The 19,699-nt window shown below is 36.1% G+C and overlaps 1 protein-coding gene across 4 annotated transcripts in view; it reads left to right on the top strand.

Annotated features, from left to right (window-relative positions):
• The window catches only part of Nup98 (nucleoporin 98 and 96 precursor), a 114,213-nt gene that overhangs the window by 11,698 nt on the left and 82,816 nt on the right, over positions 1 to 19,699 (top strand). For 2 of the 4 annotated variants that reach the window (XM_027942552.2, XM_071616439.1), the window contains exons 2-10: positions 3,563 to 3,666; positions 5,548 to 5,649; positions 5,756 to 5,932; positions 7,696 to 7,835; positions 9,482 to 9,589; positions 10,688 to 10,868; positions 14,363 to 14,526; positions 16,317 to 16,454; positions 18,519 to 18,657. In XM_027942552.2, coding sequence (XP_027798353.1) covers positions 3,591 to 3,666; positions 5,548 to 5,649; positions 5,756 to 5,932; positions 7,696 to 7,835; positions 9,482 to 9,589; positions 10,688 to 10,868; positions 14,363 to 14,526; positions 16,317 to 16,454; positions 18,519 to 18,657 — 1,225 coding nt within the window. In that variant the 5' untranslated portion in view covers positions 3,563 to 3,590. The remainder of the gene's footprint in view (positions 1 to 3,562; positions 3,667 to 5,547; positions 5,650 to 5,755; positions 5,933 to 7,695; positions 7,836 to 9,481; positions 9,590 to 10,687; positions 10,869 to 14,362; positions 14,527 to 16,316; positions 16,455 to 18,518; positions 18,658 to 19,699) is intronic. The other 2 variants (XM_027942553.2, XM_027942554.2) reach the window with 2 other exon arrangements.

The raw sequence follows: 19,699 nt of genomic DNA on the forward strand, positions 1-19,699 counted from the left end.
GGATTGAACCCAGGCTGCACGCATGCCAGGCGAGCGCGCTACCACTTGAGCCACATTGCCAGCCCCCCAGGGTCTCTCACATGTGAGGCGAGCGCTCTACCATTGAGCCACAACCCCAGCCCCAGTATTTTTATTTTATTTATTTAAAAAAATTTTTTGGTTGTTGATGGACTTTATTGTCTTTATTTTTATGTGGTGCTGAGGATCAAATCCAGTGCCTCATGCATGCTAGGCGAGCACTTTACCTCTGAGCCACAACCGCAGCCCTGTCTCTTGTTTTTCTGATTGGATGAACTTCCTTAGTATACTTCACTTGTTGTGTATATAATCTTTCAAGGATCTAGTGTTTGTTGGAAGTTAGAAGGTAGGTTAAACTGGGATTCCACCACTTACCACTTCTTCCACCTGTGGGAAATTTGCTAAATACATGATCCTGTTTGCTTCTTTGTAAAACACTGGTGATACTAGTGGTGATGTATAACAACCTTTCAGGATTGTTGAGATTATATATAAATGAGCTTGTAAATGGTGAGTTGTTTCCCAGGACATTTTATTATTACTTAAAATCTCTGTGAAGTATATGTGTGATGGTAGGTTACTGTGTTAGGATAAGATTATTGAAAATCAAAAGTTCACCCAGCCACAGTGGCTTATATCTGTAATCTCAGCTACTCAGAGGCTGAGGTAGGAGGATCACAGGTCTCAGCGAGTTAGTGAGACCCTGTCTCAAAATAAAAAGGCCTGGGTGTGTGGCATATGGTGAAGCATCTCTGGATTCAATCTCCTCCAGTACCCCACCCCACCCCCCAAAAAAACCCAGCTTCATTGTTTGGAGCTGGAACCTAGTGTCTGTAGAACTTAGTGTAGGCAAAATCCAGATGAACACTAAATTTCTGTAAGGATGATTTTCACAGAAAAACTGTATTACTCAGCTTCTGAATTTTGTCATGTCTGCTACGTATAGATGATGTCCGATTTACATGAACAGATTCCTATTCATGGGTGCTAATAGTAAATTTAACATAACTGGATTGCAACTAAAAAATTTTGTCTTACTGATGATGATTCCAAATCTTAGTCAACAGTTACAGGAAAGTAGATCTAGTAGGGACTATGACCTAAGAGCATAGCATGAGAGAGATTGCATCAAAATAAGTTTATTGTGCATTCCTGTAATCCTAGCAGTTTGGGAGGCTAAGGTAGTAGGATTGCCAGTGCAAGGCTCTAAGCAACTTAGTGAGACCTTTATCTGAAAATAAAAAATTGGAAGAGCTGGGAATGTAGTTCAGTGGAAAAACCCATCAGGGTTCAGTCCCAGTACCAACTGTTAAATGCAATATATACAGATCCCAGATCCCATAGAGGTCTAGAGTTCTGCTAAGCACTTCCAAGATGTTTCCCCTGAAATGAGTCATGGTTTAGTAAAAGCTCAATTTGTCATTTTGTGACAACTGATAATTGGGAAGGCATGAAACTTAATAATGTAGATTTCATTACATGATAAATGATGGGCATGAAACATAACCTCTAGCTTTAAGAACATAATGTCAATTTCTGTAAAGCATCACATATTTAAGCGACAACCTCATATTTTTCAGTGTTGCACAAAATGGGACACAAGAACATTGTGGGAAGCACCTCAGAATCACAAAATATAATTATTATGAATGAGGCATGATTTAAAAAAATTCTTATATTCATTGTGTCTTTGTATATAATAGAATAAAAGCTTAATACCTGTTGCAAAATCCAAATAGTATGATTGGCTACTTTTAAAAGTGTGTGTATGGCTGGGTGTGGTGGCACATGCCTGTGATCCCAGCAGCTCAGGAGGCTGAGGAAGGAGGATCCTGAGTTCAGAGCCAGCCTCTGCAACAGTGAGGTGCTAAGCAAGTCAGTGAGATCCTGTCTCTAAATAAAATACAAAATAGGGGAGATGTGGCTCAGTTGTTGAGTGTCCCTGGGTTCAGTCCCTGATACTCCAAAAAAAAAAAAAAAAGGTGTGTGTGTGTTTGTTTTGCAGTGCTGAATATCAAACCTAGGGCCTCACACATGCTAGGCAAGTGTTGTACCACTGAGCCGTATTCCCATCCCTTTTTATTATTTACTTTTTTAAAGTTTTGAGACATAGTCTCACTAAGTTGCCCAAGCTTTCCTTGAACTTTTGTGATCCTCAAAATTATAGGAGCATAGGTACCATCACACTCTTCAGGCTCTTGCTTTTGAATAAACTATTCTATTAATCCTCTTTTTCCCCCAAAATCAGAGGGGTGGGGGTGGACACTTCTTTGTAGTTATTGGAACATTTTGGTTCAGTTCATTAAGTGAACAGTGCATAGCTTGGATATTGGAAGGAAATCATTTATATTAAGTGAAGGGTGGTTTTCTTTTTCTTTCTTTTTTTAAAATTTATCTTTATTTTTTATTTGCTTGTTGTGTGGTTGCCAAACCAGTGCCTCACGTGTATTTAGGCAAATGAGGGATTTTCATCAAGGAATTTTTTGTAATGTTTTCATAAGTAAAATAAAAAACTATACAGAGTAATCTTAAATAGTAATCTCACAGAAAATGTTGGGGCACCAGAATTTCTGGGATTTGGAGGCAGAAGGAGGAACATTCATACTTTGACAGACATTTTTTTAAAATATTTTTTTAGTTATAGATGGACATAATACCTTTATTTTATTTATGTGATGCTGAGGATTGAACCCAGGCCCTCACACCTGTGAGGTGAGCGCTTTACCACTGAGCCACAGCCACAGAACCTTGGAGACATTTACTATTATAATATTTGACATCCCCCAAAAATAGAAAGAAAAAATAGTTTTAATAATGCAAACTGGAAAATAAAGCTTGACAAAAATTTGGTTTTTGAGATGGTTGGGATAGCAGAATATGATTGTGATTTTTAAAAATTTTTTTTTTTAGTTGTTGATGGACCTTTTTATTTATTTATTTTTTTACTTATTTGTATGCTGTGCTGAGAATCAAACCCAGTGCCTCACACATGCTAGGCAAGCCCTCTGCCACTGAGACACAACCCCAGCCCATGATTGTGATTTTTTTTATAACCTCCTAGGTGGATCTTATCAAAATCTGACCTAGTAGACTTCAAATTGTTATTAAAAGGAAGGTTAAAAAAAAATTGGGGTCTAGGGGTGTAGCTCAATGATAGAGCCCCTGCCTAGCATGTGGGATTCAATCCCCAACACCAAAGAGGAAAAGAAGTTGAAAAACATTGTTTTAAAGGAATGACCATTCATGACTTCTGAAGTTTATTTAGCTCAGAAATAGTGTGGTTTAAGGATAATTTCATAATGTTTATTTTATTTCTGATAAAATTAGGATTTATTCAAGAAGAGAAACAGAACTCTCATCCTGAGAGAGGATACCTGATTGCACGTTACCATAAGGTTTATTTTATCATGCAGTTTTAGGATATTGAATGAGTATACACTATAATTTGAATGGATCCAGCTAAATAGGTAGAATGATAGATTTTCTTAAACAGTTACATTGCTTTGTATGGTTTTTAAAAGAGTGCTTCTTTTTTTCTTTTCAGCTTTCTGAAGCAAAGACTCATTTTGGAGATGTTTAATAAGTCATTTGGAACCCCCTTTGGGGGTAGCACAGGTGGCTTTGGCACAACTTCAACATTTGGGCAGAGTAAGTTTAAAAAACAAAATGAAAAAAGGCAAATCATCTTAATTAGACTGGTTTAAGTTTAGAGCGAATTCACTCTAATAGCTTAAGATAGGATTTTTAAAATTTGTATCTTGGTCTTTTTTCAAAGTGTCTTTGAAAAATAATCAGGATAAGATCTTGTTAAAGTTTTCTAACAAAATAGAAATCACTTCTGAGTTTTCATGATTTTTTCTGATCATCAATACAAAACACTTGAAATGTTTGAAAGGTTGTTTAAGCAGAAAGTTAGGATTTATTACTAATTTTCAGGCTAGAAAAATATCTTTATTAAAAGTATAAAAAATAATTACACGGTGCCTTGAAATTTGGTCTATAATAAGATGTCACACTCAGAAATGTTAAAATGGTGAAGTTCCTAGATGCCACCAAGTCTCTGGAGGTTCACTACCTTTCCTACCCAGTACTTTATGTGACAGGTTGCATATATGAACACTTACTCACTTAAATTTTTTGTTTAAAATTATAATTTGCACAGAGGCAGTTAGAATGGTATCATGAATTCATGTGTACTTATCTCTGAGGTTTATTAATCAGCATTTAACCTATCAGCATCTACACATTTTATTGAAAAGTCACAATTTGTTTGAGAAGGGGCTTCTATGTGTTGTTGTCTAGGCTGGCCTCAAACTTCTAGATGGAAGAAGTTCTTTTTCTCAGTCTTCTGAGTAGCTGGGACTATAGGCAAGTGCCACCATGTCCAGTGTAAAAGTCATAATTTTTTTTTTTTTTTGCTATACTGGCGATTGAAATCTCCAGGGTGCTCTACCACTGAACCACATCTTCAACATCCCAGTCCATTTTATTTAATTAATTAATTTATTTTTGACAGACATTATGTTTTATTTTTTATTGATTTGTGCATTTACATATGATTTCTCCAAAGGGTCTGAGGCAGCTGTCATTGAGGTGTCAGGCCTTGTATTTGCTTTTGTCTCCTTCTCTTCTGCTTGGAGGGAGACCAAATGGTCTGACCCATCACTGCTAAGGCAGAACTGAGTCAAGCTGAATCTCAAGGCCAAACCTGAGAGATGCTGAGGGCCAAACCAGGTCAATCAAATTATCCAGCAGGCCAGGCATCATCTCACCAACATAGACAGGTGTGAGCCACAGGCTGAAAGACATGCCAGGAGGGGGTGACCAGTGTACATTCACCCAGGAGTCTGGCCCTTCCTATCACTTCATACCTGTCCTGCCAGCCCATTTTATTTTGAGACCAGTCTTGCTAAATTGCTGAGACTGACCTTGAATTTGAGATTCTTTAGCCTCAGCCTCCCACATGCTTGGGCCACCAAACTGGGCCAACCTTTATGACTTAAGTGAATAAAATTCTTGTGTCTTAATTTTTCCTCTCTAGTTCTGATGAAATTAAAAAAAAAAAAGTTTCTAAATTAGACTAGTTTCATTCAAATGTAGAACATTAAATATTCTTTTTTTTTTTTAAAGAGAGAGAGAGGGAATTTTTTTAATACTTATTTTTTAGTTTTTGGTGGACACAACATCTTTATTTTATTTTTATGTGGTGCTGAGGATCGAACCGAGTGCCCTGCACATGCCAGGCGAGCGCGCTACCGCTTGAGCCACATCCCCAGCCCCAAATATTCTTTTTTTAATATTTTAATTTTTTTTTGTAGTTGTAGATGGGCAGAATGCCTTTATTTTATTTGTTTATTTTTATGTGGTGCTGAGGATCAAACCCAGTGCCTCATTCATGTTAGGCAAGTGCCCTGCCATTGAGCTACAGCCCCAGCCCATAGAATATTGAATATTAAAACCCTTTTTTATTCATCTACTGATTTAGGTTTTATTATAAATTCTATTTTTCCCTGCATATTGATTTTTCAGATACTGGGTTTGGCACTACTAGTGGAGGGGCATTTGGAACATCTGCATTTGGTTCTAGCAGCAATACTGGAGGCCTATTTGGAAATTCACAGACCAAACCAGGTACAGACTTTATATGAAATACCACTGGTTTATTTGTATCAAGTATAGGACTTCACTTAGTGACTCTGATCTATTTAACAGTTTTTCTCTGTCTATGTCTCCACAGGAGGATTATTTGGTACAAATTCATTCAGTCAACCAGCTACCTCCACAAGCACTGGCTTTGGGTTTGGTACATCAACAGGAACATCAAATAGCTTGTTTGGAACTGCAAGTACAGGAACCAGTCTTTTCTCATCTCAAAACAATGCCTTTGCACAAAATAAACCAACTGGCTTTGGGAGTAAGTTGGATATCATTGAACTTGTGCATTCAATAATTGAATTGCTTATCAAATGTGTTCTCTCTTCTCCCTTTACCTGTGTTCACCCACCTTTTTTCCCTACCAAATGGCAAAAAGTATGGGAAGATAAAAACTTCAAAGTGTATGGAAAAATTTGCTAGACTGGAAATGAAGGTGTTATATATGTCACTCTAAGGATGGATTATAGAAGCTCTAGTATTAAAGGGCTGTACAAAGGAAGAGGAACCTGATATGGAATGCCAGAGATAAGATGAAAAGTTAGGCAGAGTGGTGTCATTGGAGTTAAGATAGGAAAGTGTCAAAGAGGAAGGTTTTGAAGTCAGTAATATGCTATTAAGAGACATCTTCTCACCTCTGTCTCATAGTTAATATGAAGGCATTACAGCAGAAATAACACATACTGGACATGACATGGTTACTCTGCTATTCCTTTTCTATGGCAGATGTTTGTAATTAATGGCTTCTTTTTTCTTTATGTCCAAATATGGCCTGGGGCTATTTTTCCACAGTTCTTTAGGGCAATCACTACTAGTTGTTCAAGTATGCCCTATTAGGTGGTACCGTTTCTGGCACAAGAGGATGATAGCATAAGTAGTCAGTCAGCTATTCATATTTTTCCAAAGGAAAAGTTATTTGTGGGGAAGTTGAAATATCTAACCAAGACAATATAAAATGCAATCTGAAGTGCTAATTCAAAAGAGATGTGCCTGTTTACATTACATTGTATATTATTATTTTTTTTTAGAGAGAGAGAGAGAATGAGAATTATAATATTTATTTTTTAGTTTTCGGCAGACACAACATCTTTGTTTGTATGTGTGCTGAGGATCGAACCCGGGCCGCATGCATGCCAGGCAAGCGGGCTACCGCTTGAGCCACATCCCCAGCCCTACATTGTATATTAGGACATGGTTTTTGAAAGAAATAACAGTTTGCCAGTGAGAAATCACAATCTTTTTAACTTGGTAATTAGGGGGTCTTTTGATGTTAAATATTGGCTTACAAAATTTTGTTGCTTACCAATATTTCTGGCACTGTATGTAGAACTTCTTTTTAGGATTAGCATCTCTTATATTTTGAGAAATATATTATTCAGATGATAGTTGAATTCACTTACATGTAATGGTTTTTTAAAACTCAGCTTTTTGGAACAATATGACATTCTAAGGATCTGCTATTTTTGTATTAGTTTCCGTAAAAATGATCAATAATATCTACTGATCTTTCTAAATTTTTTGGAGGGGGTCAAATTTTACATTAACCTATGTTTGATTACCCCAATAGGACCACATAGATTTTCTCAATTTTTAAATTTTGTGTGGGCATATGTAATATGTATAAATAAAGTAATATCACTCCTGTAAAGTCTGTTGTGACAAGATTTTTTCAGAAGGTTTCATTTAGTGTCTAGTTTTAGAAAAGGAAAAATGAGATAAAATTTATGATAAAACAAAAGTAGTGTTTATTTTAATTTGTCTTAGAATGCCCTAAAAGGGCTTCATGGAACACTTAGTTAAATAAAGGCTCCAGACTTTATTTTACTTTAAAGTTGTGAGCCTGGGAGTATGCATGCGTCTGTATGAAATATCTGCTTGGATGTATTTATTTGCTTGGCAGAATTGAAAGATTATTTGAGGATGTGAAAGTTTTGCTACTCTAATGCCATAGTCCACTTCCAAGGTGTTTTATAGATCATAAGTTCTCTAGTATTTAATTTTCATTATTCTTTCTAACCTTAACAGATTTTGGAACAAGTACTAACAGTGGGGGACTCTTCGGAACTACAAATACCACCTCTAATCCTTTTGGTAGCACGTCTGGCTCTCTCTTTGGGCCAAGTAGTTTTACAGCGGCACCTACTGGGACTACTATTAAATTTAATGTATGTATTTTATTCCAGTTTTTGTGGAGTATGTTTCTTTCCCACTTGTATATTTGTAGGATGAATTGTAATAATAATAATTTTTCCAATTATGCACAGCATGGTACAACTCTTCCTGAAAGATGTACTAAAAATGAAAACTGAGAGGTTGGATATATAACTCAGTGGTAGAGCACTTGCCTAGCATTCATGAGGCCTTGATTCCCAGCACCCAATAAAATCAAACCAAAACAAAAATCTGTAAATAGTTGTGTAGTAAGCAGGAGAAATTGTGAAACATAAACTTAGATTATAATGTGCAGCCAAGTGTGTAGCCCACATCTATAATCCCAGCAGTTTAGGAGGGTGAGGCAGAAGGATCACAAGTTCAAAGCCAGCCTCAGCAAATTATCGAAGCCCTAAGCAACTTTTGCAAGTCACTGTCTCAATAAAAAAGGACTGGGGATGTGGCTCAGTGGCAAAGCATCCTTGGGTTCGATCCCCTTTACCAAAAATATATGCTTATCCCAATCAAATTTGTATCTACAAATTTGTAATAACTTGTATAAGGTAGAGTTTTTTATTTTTTTAGTTGTCAGTGGCCCTTTTTATTGTATTTATTTATATGCGGTGCTGAGAATTGAACTCATTGCCTCACACAAGCTAGGCAAGTGCTCTACCACTGAGCCATAACCTCAGCCCTAGAGTTTTAATTTACTATGCTTATAACTCAGCCTCTGAATACTCATTTTTTTTTTTTTTTTTTTTTTTGAGATAGGGCCTCATTAAGTTGCTGACGCTGGCTTTGAACTTGTGATGTTCCTATCTCAGCCTCCCAAGTTGCAGGATCAACCATTATTTATAAAGAATAAGGGGCAAACCATAAAAACATCATTGAAAATAAAACCTCCTTAAGGAAATATGGAATAATCTATTAGTATTCTGTATCTGTAGAAAAATAAATTTTTTGTGATGAAATGGCAAATTTGGGACAATAATTTTTTTTTTCTTTTTTCCTTTTTTTAACGGTACTGGGGATTGAATCCAGAGCTACCACTTAGCTACATGCCTGTTCATTTTATTATTTATTTTGAAACAGGGTGTTGCTAAGTTCTGAGCCTGGCCTCAGTCTTGGAATCTTCTTGCCTCAGCCTCCTGAGTAGCTGGGATTCCAGGCCTGTGCCATTTGCCCTGCTTTCCTTCCTTTTTCTTTTAGAGGGGTTGGGTGAAGGATTTATATATAAAAATATATGGAATATCTTTTTAGGTAAATGGCTTAGGCTGGAGGTGCAATAAGCCTAATGAAAATCTCTGGCACAAATAGGTGTTGGCGAAACTTTTTGTTAAAATTTACTCCGGAAAGATTTGGAAAGCTGAGGCACGAAGATCACAAGTGCAATGCCAGACTTCACAACTTAGACTCTTTCTCAAAAAAAACAAAACCGTTGGGGATGTAGTTTAGTGGTAGAGTGCCCCTGGGTTCAATCCCCAATACTTTGCACCCCCCCCCCCCCCCCCCCGCAAAAAAAAAAAAACTGCCAAAAAAGAATTTCTCAGGTAAGATTTTTAATTCATAAAAGAAATTTATAATCCTGAATTTAAAGTTAAATCTAAATGACAGTGAATTTAAAATAAAAAATAAATGACACATTTATCTTCCTTTGCAGCCTCCAACTGGTACAGATACTATGGTCAAAGCTGGAGTTAGCACTAACATCAGTACCAAACATCAGTGTATTACTGCTATGAAAGAATATGAAAGCAAGTCATTAGAGGTGAGTAAAACGAAATACAAAATAGCAGTGTAACCTTTTGAATTTATTGGAAAGCAGCTTTTTAAAATGTGGGTGTTTTTTTGGTAGATTCTGTGGTTCAGTGGTAGCATGCTTTTCTAGCATGCTTGAGATCCCAGGGTTTGGATGCTAGCATGGAAAAAAGAAGTTTAAAAGTTTTTTGTGTTTTGTGGTACTGGGGATTATGCCCCGTGCCTTAACACATTCTACGCAAGCACTCCGCTGAACTACACTGTGCAAACTTAACATTGACCAAGTTTGTAAATATTAAGTAGTATTTACAGATTTTTTTTTTTTTAATGGTTGGGATAATATTCAGGTTATATGAACAGGTGCAAAGTCATAACCATACAACTTTATAAGTTTTCATTATATGAAAGGATCCAAATCAAGAAACAGTATTATCAGCATCCCTTTTGCCTTGCCCTTCATTACATTTCTCCCCTTTCTAAAGTAACCACTATCTTGACTGCCCAATTTTTGCCTATTTATGAACTTAATGTGGTTGAAATTTTACATTATGTACTATTGTTCAGTATTGTGATATTCCTCTATGGCGTTGCATAGTTTGTGCATTCTGATTGCTTTGTAATGGATTGTTGTTCATTTCCTGATTATTGTTTCTCATTACTGATTATAATGTTTGCTTCTTCCTATATCCCAGACTGTGCTTGCTATATTGCAGCGTGCAGCAACTCCTGACTTAGAGATAAAATTGCTATATTTTATTCCTCCATTTTTCAGAATTTCTGAACACCCCCTTAACATAGAATCCTTCATCTTTTATCAACTAAATTGTATATTTTAGGGTAGCAGTAGCATTCTATTAAAAGACACTATTTATAAAATAATACTAAGAATGATTGGCTGTCCAGCATTTTTTTTTTTTATAGTGTGGATTTTAGTGTCTATTGGAAATGTTTTTTTAAATGGTATTGTTAATGTCATTCTGTAGTTTTGTGATTTTTATGGTCAAGACTCCTGTATGAAGATCGAAGTTAAATGCTAATTTCAAGTATTGAGGCTCATAACTAAATTTTTTTACTACATATTAAGATTGTAAATATGTTTTCTCTTTAGGAACTTCGTTTAGAGGATTATCAGGCTAACCGTAAAGGCCCACAGAACCAGGTGGGAGCAGGTACCACAACTGGCTTGTTTGGGTCTTCTCCGGCCACCTCCAGTGCAACAGGACTCTTCAGCTCTTCCACTACTAATTCAGGATTTGCATATGGTCAGAACAAAACTGCCTTTGGAACGAGTAAGCACTTGACATCATATTGAAATATATTAAGAAAAAACAGGCAGCTAAAAGTAAAACATAGTGGTCACTTTATGATAAGTGCAATGGAGAAAAATAATTCAGGGATATTGGAGAAATAGGGAGTGTCTGGTTGTAAGTGTGGGAGAAGTACAATTTTAAATGAACATAATTAAGTGGGCTTCACTTGATAAGGTTGTTATTTGAGAAGTGACTGGTCTGAAGAAGGTAAAATAAAAAATTGTATACATTTCTGGAGGAGAAACATTTCAAATACTTGGAACCATGAGTCTCAGCCAGATGCAATGGTGCACACCTTTAATCCCAGTGATTCAGGAAACTGAGATAGGAGGATCACAAATTTCAGGTCAGCCTCACACATTTAGCAGAACTCCAAGCATCATAGTGGGGCGCTATCTTAAAAAAAAAATGATAAAAGGGGGGACTGAGGACATAGCTCAGTTTTAAAGCACCCCTGTGTTAAATCTCCAGAACCAAATAAATAACCTAAGTTTTTGCCAAAGAGGAGAGGGAAAGGTGGTGTTTTGGGGAAATGGAGGACCAATATGAAGGCTTGAGTTTTTATTTGATTTGGGAATTCATAAGAGTTGTTTTTACGGTAAAACATGAAGCCATGGATAGTGGCACATGCCTGTAATCCAAGCAACTTGGGAGGATGAGGCAGGAGGATCACTAATTTAAAGCCAGACTCAGCAATTTAGTGAGACCCTGTCTCAAAATAAAGCAAAATGTGTCTGGTAGGGCTGAGGTCATGGCTCAGTGATAGAGCATTTGCCTAGCATGTGTAAGGCACTGGGTTTGATTCTCAGTACCACATATAAATAAATAAGTTAAATAAGGGTCCATTGACAACTAAAAGAAAATTAAACAAAAAAATCTGGCTGGAGATGTGCTCAGTGGCAAGCGCCCCTGCATTCAATCCCTAGTACCAAAGGGGGGAAAAAAAAAAGAAATGTGATTATGAATGAAGGATCATTCTGAAGGCTGTTATATTAAGAGTAGATGTTGGAACAAATTAGTTTGAAAGTTCTTGTTCCATGAGAGATGATGGTTGTTTACACAAGGATGGTTAAAAAAATAATAATAAAAAGAAGAAGCTGGGTGTGGTGGTGCATGTCTGTAATCCCAGTGATTTAGGAGGCTGAAGCAGGAGATTTGCTAGTTTGAGATCAGCCTCGGCAATTTAGCAAGTCCCTGTCTCAAAATTAAAAAAGGACTGGGGATGTGGCTTAGTAGTTAAGCACTGATGGGTTCAATCCCTGGTACCAAAATTAAAAGAAAAGATCTGGTCTGTGGGTATAGCTCAGGGCTAGAGTGCAAACCAGGTGTACATAAGGCCCTCCATTCAATTCACAGTGCTGAAGAGACATTTTGGAATTCAGTTATATAACTGGTTGGTTGGTTGGTTTATGCATACATACAAACAGGATTCAACCCAGGGGCACTTTGCCCATGTAGGCCACCGTGCCCAACCATTTTTTTTTGTTTTGTTTTGGTTGGTTGTTTTTTAATTTTTTAGCTATAGACGGACACAATACATTTATTTTTATGTGGTGCTGAGGATCGAACCCAGGGCCTCGCACGTGCTAGGCGAGTACTCTACTGCTGAGCCACCACTCTAGCCCCAGTTTTTTAAATTTAAATTTTGAGACGGGGGTTCACTGAATTGCTTAGGGTGTTGTTAAGTTGCTGAGGCTGGCCTTGAACTTGTGATATCCTTGCATCAGCCTCCCTGGGTCTCTGGGATTACAGGCATGTGCCACTGCACTTGGCTGAAATAGGTTAATTTAGTATGGGATATGAAAGAGGAGTTCATGTTGATAGCTAAATTATTTTTATAAAAATATCACTTTTGCGGCTGGGGATGTGGCTCAAGCGGTAGCGCGCTCGCCTGGCATGCTTGCGGCCTGGGTTCGATCCTCAGCACCACATACAAACAAAGATGTTGTGTCCACCGGAAACTAAAAAATAAATATTTAAAAAAAAAAATGCCTCCAAGTAAAATTAAAAAAAAAATAACATCTAATGTTTATCTAAAAAAATATTACTTTTGCTAGTCACAGTAGCGTGCATCTATAATCTCAACAGCTAAAGAGACTAAGACAGGAGGATTGTAAGTTCAAAGCCAACCTCACAACTTAGCGAGGCCCTAAGCAATTTAGTGAGACCCTGTCTCAAAATATAAAAGAGCTAGATATCTGGTTCAGTGCTTAAGCACCCTGAATTCAATCCCTACTACAAAAAAATATATTTTTGCAAAAGTAGTGCATGTTTATGGTGCAGAGTTCACAAAATTACAAAAAACCATATAACCAAAGATTTTTTCTTTCATTATGTCTCTCCCCTAGCCACCATTTTGTATCTGTAGAAATAAGCAAAAGTTAACTTTTATCATAACCTTGTAGAGAAATATACACATCAATACATGTTTTTTGGTTTTTTTTTTTTGGTTTGTTACTGGGGATTGAACTCAGGGACACTCAACCACGGAGCCACATCCCCAGCTTTATTTTATTTTATTTTAGTTGTTGATAGACCTTTATATATTTATTTATATGTGGTCCTGAAAATCGAACCCAGTGCCTCACACATGTCAGGCAAGTACACTACTGCTGTGTCACAGTCACAGCCCCCTAGCTCTATTTTGTATTTTATTTAGAGACAGGGTCTTACTGAGTTGCTTAGCACCTCGGTTTTGCTGAGGCTGGCTTTGAACTCATGATCCTCCTGTCTTCACCTTCCAAGCTGCATTGGATTACAGGCGTGTGCCACCGTGCCCAGCCACATAACATACATGTTTAAGTGATATCTTATGTTCTTCTCAATCTTACTATTCTGTGATTTAATTTAGCACATATTCATTATTGAATTCTATATACCAGACCAGAGGCTAGATGCTTTGATATGATGAAATAGCCTCTTTTCTCAAGAATAGCTTAGTTGAATAAGATGAAATGACAACGTAGACTTTGATGATGCTCTCTTATATAATAATAAAAAGCTAAGCATTTACAAAGGAAGAGCATTTAGCCCAGCCTGGATATTAAAGTTTTAACTTAATCTAGAGTTCTTAGGATAGAAAATGAAAGGGTTGCCATGTGTGGTGGTTCACACCTGTAATCCCAGCAGTTTGGGAGGACGAGACAGGAGAGTCACAAATTCAAAGCCAACCTCAGCAACAGTGAGGTGCTAAGCGACTTAATGAGACCCTGTCTCTAAATAAAATATAAAATAGGGCTGGGGATGTGGTTCAGTGGTTGAGGTTCCCTGGGTTCAATCCCTGGTACCAAAACAAAACAAAACAAAAACATGAAAGGGTTAATGAATAGTGAATACATGCAAGGTAATGTAGATCGTAATGGATAACATAATACTATTGCTGGATTATAGGGTAATGTCAAGTTTCCAGGTTTTGTTTAGTTATTTTTGTTTCTTTTTTCCAATTACTTTATCTTTCCTCTTTTTCCTGAAAGGTACAACTGGATTTGGAACAAATCCGGGTGGTCTCTTTGGCCAGCAGAATCAGCAGACTACTAGCCTCTTCAGCAAACCATTTGGCCAGGCCACAACCACACAGAACACTGGTTTTTCCTTTGGTAATACCAGCACCCTTGGACAACCAAGCACCAACACCATAGTAAGGAAACAGGCCTTTAGTTAATTCCAGGTCTTATAGAGCTTAGTAATTAGGCTTTTAATCATTCCAAACTGGCAATTTCTATCTTTGCTTGAGTTCTTTATAGAGTTGAGAATTTGGTAAAGGGGAGAAAACACAATTCACAAGGAATTAAGATTTAGATTTCAGTCCAGTCTCATCTCCTTACTCACTGAGAGTCTGTTGAGCAGTCATCTATTCTTTCCAAACATGTTTTTCTCATCAGTAAGCAAGAGCTTTTATAGTCTGGGCTATAGTTGGCTATTTCTAAACTCCACTTGTGACATTGCCATTCTATAGGGTTAAGGAAAAAATAGTTGTCAATTACTTGTTATATTTCATAATATTCTTTCAGCTTATTCTGGTAAGGTAGATTCAGGCAAAGTCTAGTACTTGCAGGATACAGGAGGGGAGTAGACCTAAAACTCAGAGCAGTATTAGATAATTGCTTCTTTGCAGAAAGTAAAAGTTCTCACAGTCATTACTAGTTTATTTCTAGAGACCCTTTTTATGGAAGTGTGAAATTAAAAATTGATTTGAGGTATGTTTAATTGATTAAAATTCTTGGAATTTACCTGGTGCTAAAGTTAGAGATGCTTTGCCTTATTAAAGAAAACAAGTACAGCTAGATCCCCAGATCTTTAATTCAGTAAACTGAATTAAGCAAAATATAAAAAGAATTATACACATGACCAAGTGGGATTTGTCCCAGATATGTTGGTGTAACCTAGGAAAATTAATTATTAAAAACTTAAAAATTGAATCATAGGGCTGGGGATATAGCACAGTTGGTAGAGTGCTTGCCTTGCATGCATAAGGCCCTGGGTTCAATCCCAGCACCATCAAAAAAAAAATTGAATCATTGCAGTACCCTAAGAACAAAAAACACATGATCACCTCAGTAGATGCCGAAAAAGTGTATGATATACTTTCATGATACTTTCATGATAAAAACACTCAGCTGGGTGTGGTGGCTCATGCCTGTAATCCCAGCAGCTCAGGAGAAGTTCAAAGCCAGCCATGGCAACAAGGCCCTAAGAAACTCAGACCCTGTCTCTAAATAAAATATACAAAAGGGCTGGGGATGTGGCTCAGTGGTTAAGGAGCCCTGGGTTCAATCCCTGGTACAAACAAAACAAAAAAAACATACAAACACTCAGGGCTAGGGTTTTGGCTCAGTGGTAGTGCACTTATCTCGCATGTGTGAGGTACTGGGTTCAATCCTTAGTACCACATAAAAATATTGTGTCCATATGTAACAAAAAAAATAAAAATAAAAAAAATTTAAAAACCCAAAGAATGAAACATCAATAAAATAGCCAGATCAATTTTAAATAGCAGCTTAATGTAGATATGAATTTATCATCACCATAGCCAGATCAATTTTAAATAGCAGCTTAGGTGGAGATATGAATTTATCATCCAGTTTATCATTTGTGAGCTGTGACATTTTAGGAAAGTTGTTAATTGCTCTGGGCTTTATATTCTTTCAAAAAATGGGGATGCTGTACTCCTTGCTTTTTAGGGTTGTTGTGAAGAGACATAAGCTCCATGTAAAGTGTATCTTTACATAGTACCTGTCACATAAACTTTAAAAATAATAATGATAACTATTTTTATTAATCTAAGATTCTTCAAGAAATTACTGTGGCTATAGGACGGAGTCCTCTCTTTCTTCTTTACTAGCAAAACAGGAAAACTTCTTTTTCCTTTTTCTCAAAGAAAGAAAAAACTACTGTGGGATAGCTCTTAACATAAATTACCTTTTGCAGGGTTTATTTGGAGTAACGCAAGCCTCTCAGCCAGGAGGTCTTTTTGGGACAGCTACAAACACCAGTACTGGGACTGCATTTGGAACAGGAACAGGTCTCTTTGGGCAGACCAATACTGGGTTTGGTGCAGTTGGTTCGGTAGGTGTTCACAATTGAGTATAATTACATCATATGTATGAGTCTGATAAAGGAATTTATAGAAAGTTGTCATTGTCACAATAAAAAATTAAAAATAAAAAAAAAAGAAAGTTGTCATTGTATTCCAAGTTTTTTTTTTTTTTTTTGGGTATATTGGATGATTTAATACTAAGAGCAAATAAAAGTTTTTCTGATGCAAAATGAAATTACTGATTGAACTCAATAGGTTTATTTTCAGTTAGTGAATCTTTCACTTCAGTGCTTGTGTGCAGTTTGTTTCTAATAGCAAAGTATCATTTCATTTGGCTAGTTTATTTTTAAATTGACAATTAGCATTGTATTTTAAAAACATGAAGTTTTGAAGTGTATTACATTGTGGAATCTGGGTGGTTAGTTTAAGTTGTTGAGATCCTTTCATGTGTAAATCAGATAATTTTAAATGACTAGTTTTCCCCTTTGTGTTTCGGTGATAGATTGGATGATTTGGATATTAAACTTTTAAAAAAATATATTAAGTTCTTGAAATTGTTCAGGTTCTCGTGGTTTACATACTGCTTGAGGCTTGACTGAATTAAGTTGTCTACTAAGCCATTTAAGTGAAAAATTACTATTTAGAAATGTAGTTTACATAAAATTAATACTAAATTCTATATGATCATTTAAAAAATAGTTAAATGAGAATCAGTATGAATGTAGTCAGACTGTATTATGTATCCATTATAAGAAGCTTTGTGCTTGGATATAGCTTCTTAGTGGTAAAGCGCTTACCTTACATATGCTAAGTCCTGGGTTTTGTCTCCAATGCCAAAAAAGAAAACAAAGTCAAAGAAGCTTTGAATTTGCTATTGTGATTAGTTAAATATCAGAAAAAAAAATTCCAGAATATATGATCCTATTTTCATGGAGATTGAAATTTTTTTTTATTAATCTCATTTGAGCAGGTAACTGATGTGAAAAATTGAGAAAATCAAATAATGCCACAGAAAATTTATACACCTTTTAATAGTAACTTTCTTGGTGTATTAGCTACATACCATACAATTTGTCTTATTAAAACATATAATTCATTGGTTTTTAGCATTCAGAGTATGCAACCATCATCACACCAATTTTAGAACATATTTATTGCATCAAGAAGCACAATCCTGGGCTGTGGCTGTGGCTCAATGGTAGAGCGCTCGCCTAGCATGTGTGAGGCACTGGGTTCGATCCTCAGCACCACATAAAAATAAAATAATAAAATAAAGATATAAAAAAAAAAAAAAGAGAAGAAGCACAGTCCTATACTCATTAGCAGTTATTTCCCATTGCCCCCCAGTAACCTCATGCCTACTTTCTGTATCTATGGACTTGACTATTCTGGACATTTCACATAAGTGGAATCATCTTTTGTAACTTTTTTTCACTTAGCACCATGTTTTCAAGATTCATCGTATTGTAGGATGTTTAAAATTTTTCTGATAAGTATTTCTTCTGACAAATTACATGTCTGATACATTTCTGTTAACAGGAAAACAATCGATTTCCTTGTTATTTTTTTCTTGCCTCACTGAAATCCTCTGTTTGCTGAGATGTTACCATTAACTTATCAGGCTGCAAATATTAATTTTTTTTTAAATACTTTTAGTTGTAGATGGCACCATCCCTTTATTTTATCTATTTATATTTATGTGGCGCTAAGGATGACATGCTAGGAAAGTGCTCTACCACTGAGCTACGACCCCAGCCCCTTTTAAAATTATTTTTATGTGTATTTTTTAGTTGTTGATGGAACTTTATTTTATTCATTAAGTAGATGAATTTATTCGCAAAATAAATGAATATGCAGTGCTGAGAATCGAATCCAGTGCCTTATACGTCAGGCAAGTGCTCCACCACTGAGCCACAACCCCTAGCCCTCAGATTATTTTTCTCATGGTCTTCATTCATCTATCTTTTTATAAAAATTATTATATATTTACCCCCATCTCACACCCAGTATATCATAGCTGAAATAGCCTTTATTTATTGTTTGGTAAGTATCTCTATTTTTTAAAACTTTGTCCTCTATTTTGTTCTTTTTAGACCCTGTTTGGCAATAACAAGCTTACTACCTTTGGAACCAGCACAACCAGTGCTTCTTCATTTGGTACAACCAGTGGCGGGCTCTTTGGTAACAAACCAACCCTGACTTTAGGAACCAATACAAACACTTCCAATTTTGGTACATATAAAAAGCAGGTTTGGCTCTCTTAAAGTTATACTGACTATACCACACATCATCCTCCTGATTCATATGATTGGAAATATAAAAATTTCTCAGGTAAGCTGTGGCTTAATGTGAGGTACCAGAAGAAAAGGTTTAAAGTCATGGACTTGGCTTCAGATGTTTAGTAGAGATATAAATTGACTTTCATTTTCTTTGAATTACTTCACCAATCAATAGCCAAGAAACCATAAATGAAACACATAGATTGAAATAACACATTCTTTTAGGCCAAGTTTCAAACATAGAAGTGTAGTGTACTGGAGAGATTTGATGATTCTTTGTGATTTGGGGGATTATTCCATAGTTTTCTGGTAGTTCCAGAAATTTTATTTTATAATTCATGTTCCTTGTAAAAAAATTTTCAGAAAATACAGAGAAGATTGCACAATTAAAAACAGAAAACAATAACAAAAACAAAAGCTCCTAAACTATAGAGATATACTAGAGACCAGTTTAGTAGAAACATTATATTATTTTCAGTATCATAACTACCTCATTAAACTCTCAAACAATTAAACATTATTTGTGTAGGATAGGGAACGTTCATTTTATTGACAAAGGAAATATTTATTTGGTAGAAATATTTGTTGAAGATTTCTTTTATTAGATATATCACTAGGCACTGATTGATAGGGGCACGGGACAAGAAAGCAAAGGTCGGCATTTATAGTTCTTTAACAAATTGAGGTTTTTTGGGTTTGTTTTTCTCTCTTTTTTTTGGTACAAGGGATTGAACTGAGGGGCACTCTACCATTGAACTATATCCCCTCCTCAGCCCTATTTATTTATTTCATAAGTACATACATGGGATTGAACCCAGAGGTGCTTTATCACTGAGCTATATTTCTTGTCTTTTTATTTTTTATTCTGAAACAAGGTGTAAAAGTTGCTGCAGGCCTCACCAAGTTGCTGCAGCTGGTCTTGTATTTATGATCATGCTGCCTCAGCCTCCTAAGTAGCTGGGATTACAAGACTGTGCCATAGCATCCAGCTGTTT

Source organism: Marmota flaviventris, chromosome 9 (genome assembly GCF_047511675.1).
Source record: "Marmota flaviventris isolate mMarFla1 chromosome 9, mMarFla1.hap1, whole genome shotgun sequence".
Taxonomy (NCBI): Eukaryota; Metazoa; Chordata; class Mammalia; order Rodentia; family Sciuridae; genus Marmota; species Marmota flaviventris.